Source organism: Camelus dromedarius, chromosome 16 (genome assembly GCF_036321535.1).
Source record: "Camelus dromedarius isolate mCamDro1 chromosome 16, mCamDro1.pat, whole genome shotgun sequence".
NCBI classification, from domain to species: Eukaryota; Metazoa; Chordata; class Mammalia; order Artiodactyla; family Camelidae; genus Camelus; species Camelus dromedarius.
This window is the reverse complement of record NC_087451.1, coordinates 25,096,780-25,111,038: the sequence shown is the minus strand read 5'-3', so window position 1 is coordinate 25,111,038 and position 14,259 is coordinate 25,096,780. Positions and strand designations below refer to the sequence as shown.

At 48.3% G+C, this 14,259-nt stretch overlaps 1 protein-coding gene across 6 annotated transcripts in view; it reads left to right on the top strand.

Annotated features, from left to right (window-relative positions):
• Window positions 1-11,950: 11,950 nt before the first annotated feature.
• The window catches only part of SPECC1 (sperm antigen with calponin homology and coiled-coil domains 1), a 188,715-nt gene continuing 186,406 nt past the window's right edge, over window positions 11,951-14,259 (top strand). For 3 of the 6 annotated variants that reach the window (XM_064495322.1, XM_064495325.1, XM_064495323.1), the window contains exon 1: window positions 12,559-12,678. Coding sequence is in view for 1 of the 6 variants with exons in the window: in XM_064495324.1 (XP_064351394.1) it covers window positions 12,638-12,678 (41 nt within the window). In the remaining 5 variants the exon portion in view is untranslated. Of the gene's footprint in view, window positions 12,010-12,558; window positions 12,679-14,259 lie in introns of those variants that run through there. The other 3 variants (XM_064495324.1, XM_064495319.1, XM_064495327.1) reach the window with 3 other exon arrangements.

Below are 14,259 nucleotides of genomic sequence, written 5' to 3'. Positions count from 1 at the left end.
GCCATTCCCTCCCAGAGGAGGGTCAGGCTGTGTGGGGACCTGACCTTGACTGTTTGCTTTGAGACAATCAGGAGTGGAGTGTGGATCTCCAGTAGAACGGGGCGTCTTGTGAGGCACCTGCTCCAGCTAAGGTCATGGTGCTGCCACATCCAGAGAGAACAGGGGCCTTGAGGAGTCCGCAGGTCCAGGCTCGTCGGGCATGACCTGTCAAATGCCCCTACTTCACAGCTCCGATTCCACGCCTCCCCATCGACTGTGACTGCAGCTGGGGGGCCATCTGGACCACGCTCTCTTTTCAGCTCTGCCACGCCTACTATTAGACCTAACTCTAACAGTGAGATCCTGGGTCTGCTCTGCAGCAGACTGTCCTGCAGCTGCTCCTTACAAGCTGCCCAAGGGGCCGGCGGCTCTCAAGGTGTGACCATAGCTGGCACTCAGCCACCTTTACCATTTTTCAACCGGAAGCCAGGTGACCACAGGGTCATTAGAGGTATGGCTGCCCTGTACAAGTGCCACAGCCACCACCTGTCATTTCTTTAACATGCTAATTAAAGGTGATAATTTCATGCAGGCGGTTCTGGGTTTAATCCCCAGTGCCTCCATTAAAAAAAAAAAAAAGATAGCTGAAATTATCACCTTAAAACCGCTGGGTGGCGTTTCTCCCAAATTCTGTTATGAAGACCCATCCTTAGAGGCTCAGGTTCTAGACAAAAGGATGGAGGGAAGAGACTAACATCTGCTGAGCGCACACCAGAGGCCAGGTATCGTCCAAGAGACTTTTCACTCGATTACCGTAATATTGCATTTAATTTTCACAGCAGCCTGGGACGTTAGGTGTTATTATTTGCCTCATTTTGCAAACGAGAGAACGAGTCTTCAGAGAGGGTGAATGAATTGCCTTAAGATGTTTTCAGCTCAAAGGCACAGTTCTGCCTGCCTTGAAAGCCCGCATCTCTACGCCGTGCTGCATAAAGGTGTGGTTTGTCAAATCCGCTGGTTCACTTCATTTGAAAACAGTCACCTGACTTTATGTGCGTGTCTTTCTGAGATTGGAAGTAGCTGAACGGTCTCCAGTTCCCTATTTTCTGACTCACACATCCTCTCTTTGCCCTCTCTTGGTGGTGGTGGTTGAGGGGGCGGTCAGAAAGCAAACAAGATACCTGGGTCTGCAGCAGAAATGCGAGACCCCACACACAGCTTTTGTTCTCAAGCCAAGCAGAAGACAGAACCTGTCTGGAGTAGGACTCATCAAACCAAGGTGCTCAGGGCTGAACCATCTCTCCTGAAGACGACCCGAGCCTGTACTTGCTTTTGGACAAAGATGTTTGTAAGAGTTTTTTTTATTTCTTTAGAAATTTAAAAAATTTTATCTTTTAAATAAAAAAGTTATTCTGGTAAAATACACATACATAAGATTCACCATTTTAACTGTTTTTAGGTGTACAGTTCAGCAGTGGTAAATACATTCATACTGCTGTGCAGCCATCACCACGGTCACCCTCCATAACCCTTACCATCTTGTAAAACTGAAACTCTGCCCATTAAACAATACTCCCCTCAAAGATCTGCAAGCATTTTTTTTTCCTGATTGTGTACTTAATAGTAGTGAAAAAAATTAGAAGAATTCAGATCAAGGAGACATTCACCTGAATCAACATGTTTTAGTTTCCTTTTTGTTGAGCAATTAACTGATAAGCTAGTTTGAACCTGACTTTGAGGATAGAATGCCTTTGAGGTTATAGTAGTTTTCAACAGGCAAGTCTTGATGGTAGATCAATTAGCAAATCCTGAAGAATTCATATAAATGGTGTGGTAATGCCTGTTATGTAAGAGTTTTTTAAAATAACAGATGAATGTACAGAGAAACTGAGACTTGCCCTCATTGCGTCAGGCAAGTCGACTGTGTAGCCAAGCAGAGTAAATGCCAAATCGCAGCTCGGTTTTGTGCAAATCCACTCTGCACAGGCTTCTGGAACCCATCTGGCTAATTGTGCCAGCAGGGAGCTGGGAAGCTGGGAGCTGCACTCCTGATGAGGGAAGGCGAGAAGAGAGTCAGTGAGGCCACGTCGAGAGGGAAGCCCTGTGCGGTGGGCGGGGGGAGCGGCCCACGGCGACTTTCTGTCTGGTCTTTCCTCACCAGTGACTGGAGGTCAAGGTTGGCTATCTGGTGAAAACCATTGGATTGGCAAGGAAGGCTGATGCCAGGCTAAGGAGGCCACCATTTCCTAACTGTTTTCTGAGCTTCTGTTCCGTCTGCTACCTCTGCACAGGGAGAGCGCAGGTTTGGGGGCGTCGGTGATCTGGATCTCTGTCCAGGGGCAGTCTTTGACCTTGGGTAAATTCCTCTCCCTTGATGACTGGCGTCTGTAAAATGGAAATACCAGGAGTAGGAGTCTGGAGGCGGTGGCGGAGAGGGGCACGGCTGCTCTCGGGGTTTCTGTGGAACTGAGCAGAACCCTGCCACCTGCCCGCCCCCGCCACTAGCACAGAGGCCCTCTATGTCCCCTGCCTCCTGTTTGTGGAAAAGCTGAAGCCCCCAGGCCTCCCTGAGTCACGGAATAGCAGGCTCAAGCGTTAAGGATGAGGCCAACAGAGTCAGACTCCGCGTCTGATGCGCATTCCTGAGCTGTTTTACAGACACTCTGACTGCCACCAGAGGGAAAAAGCTACCTGCACAACGACCAGACTGCAGCCAGGACGTGAGCGTGAATGTGTCTGCAGCCCCCTGTTGTTGGGTGTTTGGGTTGTTCCCAACTTGGGGTGATCGTGAATCACACCGCCGTGACCGTCGGTGTACGAGGATGGCTCAGTCCCGCGTACTTCACCACGTACTTTGGTGTATCTAGCCAGGAGGAAAACTGCTGGGTCATATGGTAATTCTAGGTTTAACTTTTAGAGGAACTTCCAAACTATTTTCTGCAGCAGCTGTACCAATTGACATTTCCACCAGCAGTGCACAAGGGTTTCGATTTCTCATTAACACTTGTTACTTTCTACTTTTTTTCTTTTTTTTAAAACAACCATCCAAATGGCTATTGGAAGTGGTATCTCATTGTGGTTTTTTTTTTTTAATTTTTAAAATATTTCCTTTGGATTCTTACATATTTCCCTTATACTTCCCCTGTGGTGGCTTTGATTTGCCTTTTTCTCATGGCTAGTGATGTTGAGCATCTTTTTCTGTGCTAGTTGTCCATTTGTACATCTTTGGAGAAATGTCTACTCCAGTCCTTTGCTGAGACTGTTACTCGTAAGAGCTAATGCTGTGCTTTCTCCAGGCTTGCTGTACCTGTCAGTATGGGCAAGGTTGTGCTGCAGTAACAAACAGCACTAGTATCTCAGTCACCAAAGACAAGAAAGTTTACTCCTCGGTCATCCCACGTGTGCAACACAGGTCCCGGGGGGGGGGGCCTCTGCTCATTGCAGTTCTCAGGGATATGAGGTGATAGGGACTTCATCACCACATGTGCACCCACGGTTCCCACATCAATGTGAAGGGGCCGTGTCAAAGCACCTGCTGGGTGCTTTCCATTTACTAAAACAGGTCGCATGGTCATGCCTAACTCACTTCCAAGGAAACATCAAAGGTGGAATTTGGATGCCACGCTGGATCCTGGGACAGGGAGAGACGGTCTGCTGGTGAGCCACTGGGATGCCTGCCACCTCCGTCCACACACTCCCTCCAGCGGCTCCTTCTGCCTTGGCAGAAGTAGAGGAGGGTGGAGCTGGAGTTGGTAACCTCGCCCAGTGCACACCCATGTTAATTGTTACCAGAATCTCTGATTTATTCTCTGGTTGCCCCTCTGATGTTTATTGCATAAGACAATATCCCCTCTGGTTGCCACAGTGAATTTTTAACCATTTTCCTCCTGTATTTTGTTCATTTTATCATTTTTCAGATGAGGGAGTCCTTGTGCTTCAGTTGACTCTCTTTACCTGGAGCTCCTCTTGCACAAATTTTAAAGACACACTGCAGAGACAATAGGTCAGTGAAATGTCCCACCGGCCCTGACTGGGAAGCCCACCTACAGGTAATAAAGGGGGAACACTAACTAACGGTTTATTCTGTATCTGCCACTGGACATGCCCTTTACGTTTATTACCTCACTTAACCTTCACTCCAACCCCATGAGGTCAATACTGTTATTATACCCATTTCCTCTCTGGGGAAACTGAGGCTGAGAGCCAGAGCTACCTGGCGTGGATTATATTTCTATTTGAAATTGACTCGAGCTTGAATTCTGAGGTTTGGCTGGTCCCCATGTGACTCTGGGCACTCACCCTGGGCCTGGCTTCCTGGGCAGCCCCAGCACCCCTGGAAATGTGTCGGATTGGTTTGTGCACTTTTCCGAGAGTGTCCGTTGTTTGATAACATCTTAACCTGACCCAAAGCGTTATCCATTCCTGTGTTAAACACCCAAAATTTCTTGTTCAAAACTCCAAATAATTCTGCTTTGTTGGGTTACACGCAGCCTCCGCTTCCAGGCTCTGAATTTCAGCGCATCTAGTTCAGCAGTAGGTCAGTCCTCTAGGTGGCAGCAAAACCCCCAAATAGACTTACCCCGGGTTTTTGAATTTTCTTACCACCTTTTTAAATCCAAGGATGGAACCCAAACCCAGAGCTTCTTCCAGCTTTCAGTGGTTTATCTCACCATGAGCTAAATATACTAAGGTGCCTACTGTTGTGATTGTTGGATCCAAGCTCCGACTGCTGGATCGATTTAGGTAGGGCCTCAGGGAGTACAGATTTTCCTCCAAAGAACTAGAAGCACCCTGACTATGCCTCCGACATTTGTGTTCTCAGTCCCTGGAGCAGAGTGAGTTGAACAAATGAGTGCATGGATTACAAAAGGAAAGGAGGAACGTTAGGCATCACGTGGCGGGGCAACCCGGGTGCACCAGCCACCATTCTTGCCTACAAGCAACAGAAATCAGCTCTGGCTGTCTTAAGGAGAAAAGGAATTTACCGGGACAGTATGGGAATAGATCACAGAGTCATGAGGAAGGGGTTTGGACTGTTCCCTCACTTTGCGTCACGTGTCCAAGACTTCTGTGCAGTTGGATCCTTTGACAGAACCGAAGTCACATTCCAGAGCCCCCTGCACAAGGTGGAGAGAGGGAGGATGCACTTCCCCGGGGGGAGGACCTGCGTCCCCCAGCAGAGTGAGTCAGGTCCTTCCCCAGCCTCTGCCCATCCAGTATTTTTATTGCCACTCGTTGCTCTTTCTTGACTTCTTGAAACAGTCGTGAAGCCCACAGGCATTCTTGTCTTGCCTTTCGCTGGGAGTGCTTTGAGTGTTCCACTACGAGTGTGCGTTTGCGGAAAGCTTCAGGTGTTTAGATTCTCTCCCTGGCTTAGGAATTTTCCTTGTAGTCCCGGCTTACTGTGTGTTTTTGAACACAGAAATTGGTACTGTGTTTTGTGAAGGGATTTATGAGCACAAAGTCCCTCTACAGAGGACACTAACAGACCTTCAGGTGGAGCCAGCCTCTCGCCTTTGTGAGATGAACTCGTCTGACAACCAGTCTTTCTGCAAATACTTTCTGAGTACTTGCTGAGTGAGACGGCGCTCTCAGCACTGGATGTGACCAAAGCAGAAACAAAGTGCCTACCTGCAGGGAGCTAGCGTTCCAGCTGGAGGGAGACAGAAAGTTTTTTTTTTTTTTTAACATCCAATGTAAAGTATGTCAGAGACTAATGAGTGCTGTGGAGAAAATAAAACTGGGAAAGAGACAGGAGAGGGGTGTGTGTGTGAGATTTTAAATGTGGTGGGCAGGAAGTGACATTTCAGAAAAGACCTGAAAGAGTCATGTGACTGCCTGGAAGAGCATTCCAGTAGCTGGAACAGCAGATGCAAAGGCTTTGGCGTTCAAAGAACAGAAAAGACAGCTGTGTGCCGGCTTAGGGGCTGGGGAGTGAGCAGGAGGAAGAAGTTGGAGGTGACCTAAGCAGGCAGATCGTGTAGGCCCCTGGGGGGAGGACTCTGGCTTTTAGTCCAAATGAGATTAAAATGGGGAGTCACTGCAGGGTTTTGAGCAGAGCAATGGCATGATCTAATTTACACTGTCAGACTCCCTCTGACTACTCTTTAAAGACTGTGTCGATGTGGAACAAAAACAGACACCAGCGAGGGGGCAGCTCCCACGATCCAAGTGATTGGGGAAGGTGGCTCGGACCAGGTGGTCCCAGGGCAGAGGACAAGAACTCATTAAATTCAGAAGCGATTTAAACATGCAGAAAGACGGGAGATGGTGTGCAAGAGAGAAGAGTCAAGGATGATTTCGTCTTTTTATGTCTGCAGGCTGGGTTTGCCGTTACACTAAGATGTGAAAGACTTCAGGGAAAACAAATTTGAGGGGAAAATTTGAGCCTACTGCATTTGAGATGCTAATGATTGCTGTTGGATACGTGAGTATGGAGTTTGGAGGAGGACTCCCAGCTAAAGATAAAAATGTGGGTGTCACCAGTATACCGATGGCATTCGAAGCCCTGAGACAGGATGAGCTGGCGAAGGGAGTGAGTGTAGACTGGGAGACGGTCCAGGACTGCGACGTGGGGCACTCCAAGGTCAAGAGGGCGGGAGGGTGAGGAGGAAGCAGTGAAGGAGACTGAGAGGTCCAATCAGAGGAACAGGACAATCAGAAGCGTGTGCTGAGAAAGGTATGTCTAAGAGGAGGAGGGCTGGGCTGGCCCAAAGGCTGCTGAAAAGTCAGGTAGAATTACGCACTGAAAACTGGGCATTGGGTGTAGGACGGTAGAGGTTCTTTGGCGACCTGAAGGAGAGTGTTCCGTGGAGCAATTAAGACGAACATCCGATTGGAGCGGGCTCAGCAGAGAAGGGAGGGGAGACGTGGAGTCAGCACATTCAGTCAGGACACATTCCTCTTTGGAGGAATTTCTCTGGAAATGGAAATAAACAAAGGGGAGAGTAGCTGGAGGGAGGGGGGTTAAAAGAATATTTATCAGACGGGGGAAATATTATGAAGTGTATGTGCTGCTGGGCAAGGGCCAAGGAAGAGGAAGCTGACGAGCCGTCAGCAGGTGGTGGGGGCCAGGACTGAGGTCCATCCCGGCAGGAGGGGAGGCCCGTCTGGATGCAGGTGTGCGGAGGTGGGGGTCTGTGGCTCTGCTGGGCAGTGAGGGGTCCTTTTCATACGCATCCCTGTCTCAGCAAGGCCAGCAGTGGAGGCCGAGGATGGGGAAGGACGTGCTGGAGGTTTGAGGAGAGAGGAGGAAGGACATAGCTTTTGGGAAGAGGGAGAGAAATACAGTAGGGTTTCTAGGAAAGGCTGAGACTTCGGGCTGAGACCTTGAATTCGGAACTGAGACAGCAGAGTGAGGAGGAATGTCTTTCTCCAGTGGCTTGGCAGAAGCGACGTAGGTGTGAGCTCGCCAGTGTTTGCTCTTTTTATATGTCTTTGTGTAGAACCAATCTCTTTTGGGAGGGGGGTAATTAGGTTTATTTATTTAATTTTTTAAAAAATGGAGGTACTGGGGATTGAACCCAGGACCTCGTGCATGCTAAGCACACGCTGTACCACAGAACTATACCCTCCCCACCCCAGAACTTGTTTTATTGACCAGGTCAAACATTTTCTGCCTTTACTTTTTAAAATCATGTCCTCCCATATATATTCTTCTAGCTTTTAGAGTTGAAAACTTGATTCCTTTATTTTTAGTGCTTGTTTTTCTTGTTTTCAAATAAATTCACGTATGGTGATAAATTTTCCCAAGTCCTCCTTTGTCAACCTCGCTCAGGCTTTGCCAGATAACTCTCATGTTGAAAGTTATTTCTGGAGAGAGTAGGTAATTTCAATGTTCATTTCCTCTTTCCTCCATGACTTGAGTAATTTATAACATCATGTTGTGGTTAATTTCTAATTTTATTGCATTGGGGTCAGTGTGATTGTTGATTTTGGAATTTTTTGAGATTTTTTTTTCTTTGTGGCCTAATATTTATGAAGGGAATATTTCTCAAAGTAGAAATCCGACAGGCATTTTTATTAAATATAACACCGTAAACGCATCCCCATGGTTATGGTTTGTGAAGCAGTCCGTTCAGGGAGGTGGACGGACAGGGAACTGAGCTAAGCTAGGCTCTGCTTTGGTGACACGGCTTGCAGTCCCTTAATATGCCAGCTAACACGTGTCTGGACGGCGGTCCCCCAGGGCCAGTGCAGGGAGCAGTAACTGTGCTGGATGGGGAAGTAGCAAGGCTGTCCGTCCAGCTGAAATAAGCCTGCGAAGAGAAACTCCAGACTCAACAGTCAAAAGGTGAGCACCCCAAGTTAGGGTGACCACACCTCCCCTTTCCCAGCGATAATCTCAGTTTACAGTGCAAGTCCCAGCATCATATTAGCATCACCCTCTTTCAGACCCATGGCATCCCAGTTTGGATGAGTGCCCATAAAACATTCGCAAAAATTGACCCCATTGAGGCCATAAAGAAAACTGAAATATTTATAAAAATACGTAGTAGAGACAACATTTATTTCTAATCAGTGTTCACAATGAAATAAAATAAACATTAATAAGAAAATCAGAAACAAAAGACCCTAACACCCAGGATTTTAAAAACTCTCACACTCTCTCCTGAAGTTGAAAAACTCTGCATCAGTGGTGGTCATTTTGTAACATATAAAAATATTGAATCACTGTGTTGTACACCTGAAACTAATATAGTATTGCAAGTCAATTACACTTCAATTAAAAAAACATTCTACAATAGACTCATGAACAAGAAAATCTATGGCTACCAAGAGGGAAAGGGGAGCGAGGGTAAATTAGGAGTTTAGGATTAGGAAATACACACTACTATATATAAAATAGATAAACAACAAGGACCTAGTGCCCAGCACAGGAAACTATATTCGGTTTCTTGTAATAGGTATAATGGAAAAGAGTGAAAAAAATGTACAAGGTAAAAAAAGGTATATATATGTATAAATGAATCACTTTGCTGTACACCTGAAACTAACACTGTAAGTCAACTACACTCCAATAACATAAAATCTAAAAAGAAATTCTACAAAAAGACAAGTCAAAACTAAAATTGAAAAATATTTACAAAATAGCAATCACGGAGGTAATAAACACCAGAATTTACAGGCTGTGTCTAAAGTAGCACGCATCCGCGTCTAAAGGCTGAGCCTCGACCTTAAACACTCACATTTACAGAAAGAATCAAAAAATTACACCCAAGGAAAGCAGAGAAATAGAAACTAATAAAGATAGAAGCAGAAATTAACGAACTAGGAAATGACAGCCGCAATGGTAAAACATAAATGGTAAAGAATAAATCTAAGGTCCGATTCTTTGAAGAGAAAAACGCAATGTTAAACTGTGACATAATCAAGAAAGCAAAAATATACAAAATAAGGAATTAGGGGGAAGGTAAAAAGCCCCCAAGAGACTGCATTGCTCCCCTTTATGGAAATGCACTTGAAAACTTGGATGAACTGGATAACTGGTTTTGAGGAAAATACAATCTATCAAAATTGACTCTACAGTAGTTTTACAAGTTTAAATTGTGAAATTTCCACAAAAGAAATAAAGAAGGTTGTCTAAGAGTCATTCTCCCCAAGGAAAGTATCAGGCTAGACGTTTTCACCTGGATGATGATCAAATCGCAGAGGACAGGAAAATTGAATGCTAATTCAGTTGTTCCAGAGAAGAAGCAAAGAACAAAAGCTTCCAAATGTTTTATGACATGAGCACCACCTGAATTCTGAAAACCAAACAATATTAGACATTCAAAAAGAAAATTATAGCCCACTCTCACTTTTGAATATCAATGTAAAAATCTTAAATAAAGTATTAGCAAACAGAATTGGGCCCTGATATTTTAAACATATGATAGTAAGCTTATTCCAGGAATGAATTAGATGTTTTTTAATTTTTGAAAAAGTTAAAAAGAATTTTAAAGTTTGCCTCTCTCATGTGCATGATTTGTCATCAATTTATTTTTGATTTTAGGAATTTGGGGGGGGGTAGATAATTAGGTTTATTTATTTATTTTAATGGAGGTACTGGGGAACGAACCCGGGGCCTTGAGAATGCTAAGGATGCACTCCACCAGTGTTATACCCCCCACCCCTGAATTAGATTTTTTATTAGAAATTTATTGTAACTAAGGCATCATTCCGGGGGTAGGAACTCCGCTGTCACAGGGTTTGCCCAGACTACAATGCCAGGAGGGATGTCTCACCTGTTGGGTGAGGCAAATTCTCTGGTCTGGAGGCTCAGTCTTCATTTTTGCATGCCTGTTTACATCAGTCAACTTCCAAAACGTAAGACACTAGCTCACCTTTATGTCCCCGCCCCCCCCCATGCTCTGTATTTCTCCCTCCTGATCTAGTTCTCCCCCCTCCCCTCCTGCAGACCCTCCCCTTTCCTCCCTCACCCCTCTGCAAACCCATTTCCCAAACCTTTCCCAACCTGACGTAGCATCCCCTGGAACTTCTGCCCACAACCCGCCCTTCCCTCTTCATCCTCAGTTACTCCAGTAAGATAAATAGATCTCTGGCCTGCCTCAAAACTACCAGTCTGCTGGACTCGGGACTCCCAACCATTTGGTGCTCTGCCTCCTACTTGTCTTCTTGCCTGTTTAGACCCATGATCCAGCATCACTCACATACACACATACACACACCTGCTGTCCTCACAGCAACCTCCTCTCTTCCTTTCCAGAGAGAACCTCTTTGAGTTTTCTCCACCAAACCAGACCTTCGCCCCTCTTCCTCCTTCTCTCCTCTTACACAAGAGGGTTGCTGCTGCTCCTGGGGGCTGCTCCACTGTTGGCATTTGGGGGTGTGGGTGTCCTGGGCTTTGCAGGATGCATAGCAGCACCCCTGGCCTCTACCCACCAGGTGGTGGTGGCATCCCCAGTATGACAACCACATCTCCTGACATCGCCTAGTTCTCCTGGGTTGCGGTGGGGGCCGGATGGCCCCTGAGAACCTCTAGTCCAGGCTCGTCCCGCTACTGGCACCTGGGACTCCACCTGACCCGTGCTGTGGCCTCCCATATATACAGCTTCTCCAGAATCATACAGTGTGAGGTACCTTTTTTCCCCTATGTAGTCCTTAGCTCCCATGCAACTGGATTCTTCTCGTAACCAGTTAAACATCCTTAAACAACCCTGCCTCAACTACACTTCCACGGAACCCCATACAACTGCACAGAGCACACCTGTCCTTACTCTCCCCGGCCCCCATCCTGAAGGGCTGGTTCTCCGCCCTGCTCCATTCCTCCCTCCTGGTTCCGTCCTCCCTCCTTTCAGTACGACTCAGGGTCCTGTCGTTCCCCCCCTTGCAGGTCCCACTAGGTCTTAGGTGACTTTCGTGTGGATACATGCAGCGCTGGAGGAGAACCAGGTTGAGGGCAGCGAGGACCCTGAGTCCGGTGTGGTCCCAGTGGAGTCCCTGCGTCTCAGTGACATCCTAGACGAGGTGCTGGTGGGCGTCCGGACGTGATTGCCAGGGTGACAGGGGTCTGAGCCAGCGGTGCCACCGGGCACACAGCCGGGCATGTGTGCACGTGTGTGTGTGTGTGTGTGTGTGAGATGCCACGGGTGTGAGGAGGTCCCTGGCAGGGGGTTGTAGAGCGGTTGTTCTCAAACTTGAGGGAACTTCAGATTCATTTGAAGGGCTTGCAAAATGCAGATTGCTGGGCCCCACCCTCGTTTGTTGTTTTTTGTTTTTGTTTTTGTAACGCAGCAAATCCTGCGGAGACTCGGTGGGAGGGAGGGCTCGCGTTTGCACCGGGTCCCCAGGCGACGCTGGAGCTGCGGGTCCCGTACCGGGCCGAGCTGGGCGGCCCCGGCGCCGCGGAGCGCGGCGGCGGGCGGGGGGCAGCGCAGGGCGGCCGGACCACATCTCCCAGGCTGCCCCGCGCCGCCCGCGCGCGCCCCCTGCCCGCGGCTCGGGGGGCGCCGCTCGGTGGCCGTGTCCCTCGGCGCGCCCGGGAGGGAGCGCGGGAGCCGCGGCGGCTGCGGGCTGAGGAGCCGGCAGGTGAGCAGCGGCCGCGCCGGCCGCCCGCTCCTGGCGCCTCAGCCGCGTTGTCTTCGCGCGGCGGGCGGGCGCGCGCGCGCGCGCGCGCGCGGGGTGCGGGTCCGGGTCCGAGTCCGAGTCCCGGTCCGGGGTGCGGGGTCCCGGCGCGGGGCGCGGGGCGCAGGGCGCGGGGCTGCCCCTCCCGGAGGCGGCGTCCTGCCGTCCGCCCGCCCCGCCACGCCCGGGCGGCGGGACCCGTGTGGCAGGTGGCGCGGCAGGTGGCCGGCCTCCCCTCCGGCCGACGGTGTCCAGGAGCCCAGGACGGAGGCCGGTGCTGCGGACACTGGGCCCCAGCGGCGCCCCGGCCCGGCGCGGGGCAGCCCCGCGGGAGTTGTCCCGGGTGCTGCGTGGCGGGGCCCGAGCGGCCCGCGGAAGCCGGCCCCGCGGAGCCGTGGGCACGGCTGCGCTGGCGCGGCGCCCGCGAGGCGCACCTGGAGCCCGGGCACCGTTTGGATGCCTGGTGGCCCGGGATGCGCAGCCTGTCAGGGGCGCAGCGGGGACGCCTCCTCCTGCCCGCGCATCCTGGGAGTACCATTAGTTACATATGCTTTTCTTTCTTTTTTCTTTTTTAAAGGAAGTTGGACCCCGAATGTCTTATTTTTCTTTTGTGGGAGCTCCGTTTGCCGGCAGGTAAGTTTATATAATAAGCGGTGTGCGGTGAAAGACGCGTTCCGGTGAGGCTGCTCTCCCTTGCCCTCTATCGGAAGCGTCCCCGGACGGGTTGACATCCTTGAGCGACTGCGGTCGCTGCAGGCGGCAGATAAAGCGGCGTTGAGTCGTCACAGCTCGACCCTTCCGAGCTAATTTTTGGTTCAGAAGGTTTTTGTTAATCTTGTTTCAAACGAGATGTTGTTTCGTTTAAGATGGGGGAGGCGGGGCGTGGGGAGCAAAGCCTGTGGGGCCTGATGCCTTGTACAGAAATGGCTTTGCGGGATGAACTCCCAAAGCGAGTTTAATTTGGTGCCCCAGACTGGGTCGGAGCGGACCCTCCAGCCTGAACTCTGCCCGTTTCAGTGGTTTTCAGTTGATTTGTACGTAGACAAATCTCTTCTGTGAAGAAACGACAGATGTCTCTTTCTAACGTTTGCACTTCTTACATTTTGTTTTCTATGGACCCCCCTCTCCACAGTGCTGACTATTTAGGTTAAATAGGACATTTTTATCTTGGGCTTGGCTTTAGGGGAATGCTCCCCAGTATAGCTTCACTAAATATCTTCTTTATTAGATTGTCTTCATTTTGTTGATTCCTCCCCACCCCATTAGTTTGTATAGTAAATACTGATAGGACCAGGCAGTTTTCTTCTTAAACATTGGTGATTATACTGCTGGCTTTCTGTCTCTAAAATCCTGGGATGAGTTAAAATGTATGTTCGGGTTGTCTGATAGATTCAATTAGCTAACATTTCATTTAGCGTTTTTGCACCTGTATTTACAAGTTAGATTGTTATATATTTCTTCACCCTCCCATTTTTGTCTGAGTTCATAATCAAGGTTTTGCTGTCTCCACTGATTATGGGGGTGCTTTCCATCATTTTCTATGCTCTGGAGCAGAAGAACGATCTGTTCCTTGAAGTTTGGCAGAATCTGACTGCAGACTGCCTGGGCTGCTGGCGGTGTTTTTTTATTTTTTAAGAAATCGGTCAGTATTTAATTATGTTTTCATTTTTTCCGTGATCATTGACTGTTCTATTTCTTCAAAGTCAATCTAATACTTTATATCTTCCTAGAAAATCATTAACATTATTGAAATTTAATATACATTAGCATAATGTGGTACATAGTATTCTCGTTGCAGGAAAATAAAAGTCTTCCACATCTGTGGTCTGCTTTCCTTCTTGTTCACACGTGTGTGTGTGTGTGTGTGTGTGTGTTTGTGTGCGCCTCTTCTCTTTTTTAATTGGTCAGACTTGCTTAAGGCTTCCTTATTTTCTTAGTCTTTTCAAAGAACTAGCTTTTGGATTTATTGATTAATCCTATTGATTTTTATTTTTCTGTGTCATTAATTTCTGTTCTTTTTCTTTCTACATCATTTGAGTTTATTTTACCCAAGTTCTAGCCTTTTGAAGCAAAAGATGAGATCATTCATGTGACCAGTCTGTCCTCGTCCTGGTCCAGGCCAGAGCTTCTAATTCCCATCACCTCTCGTTTGGCCTCAGCTCTATTTTCACTTTAAACTTCAAATTAGACATTATTGCTCTTGCTATTATTATT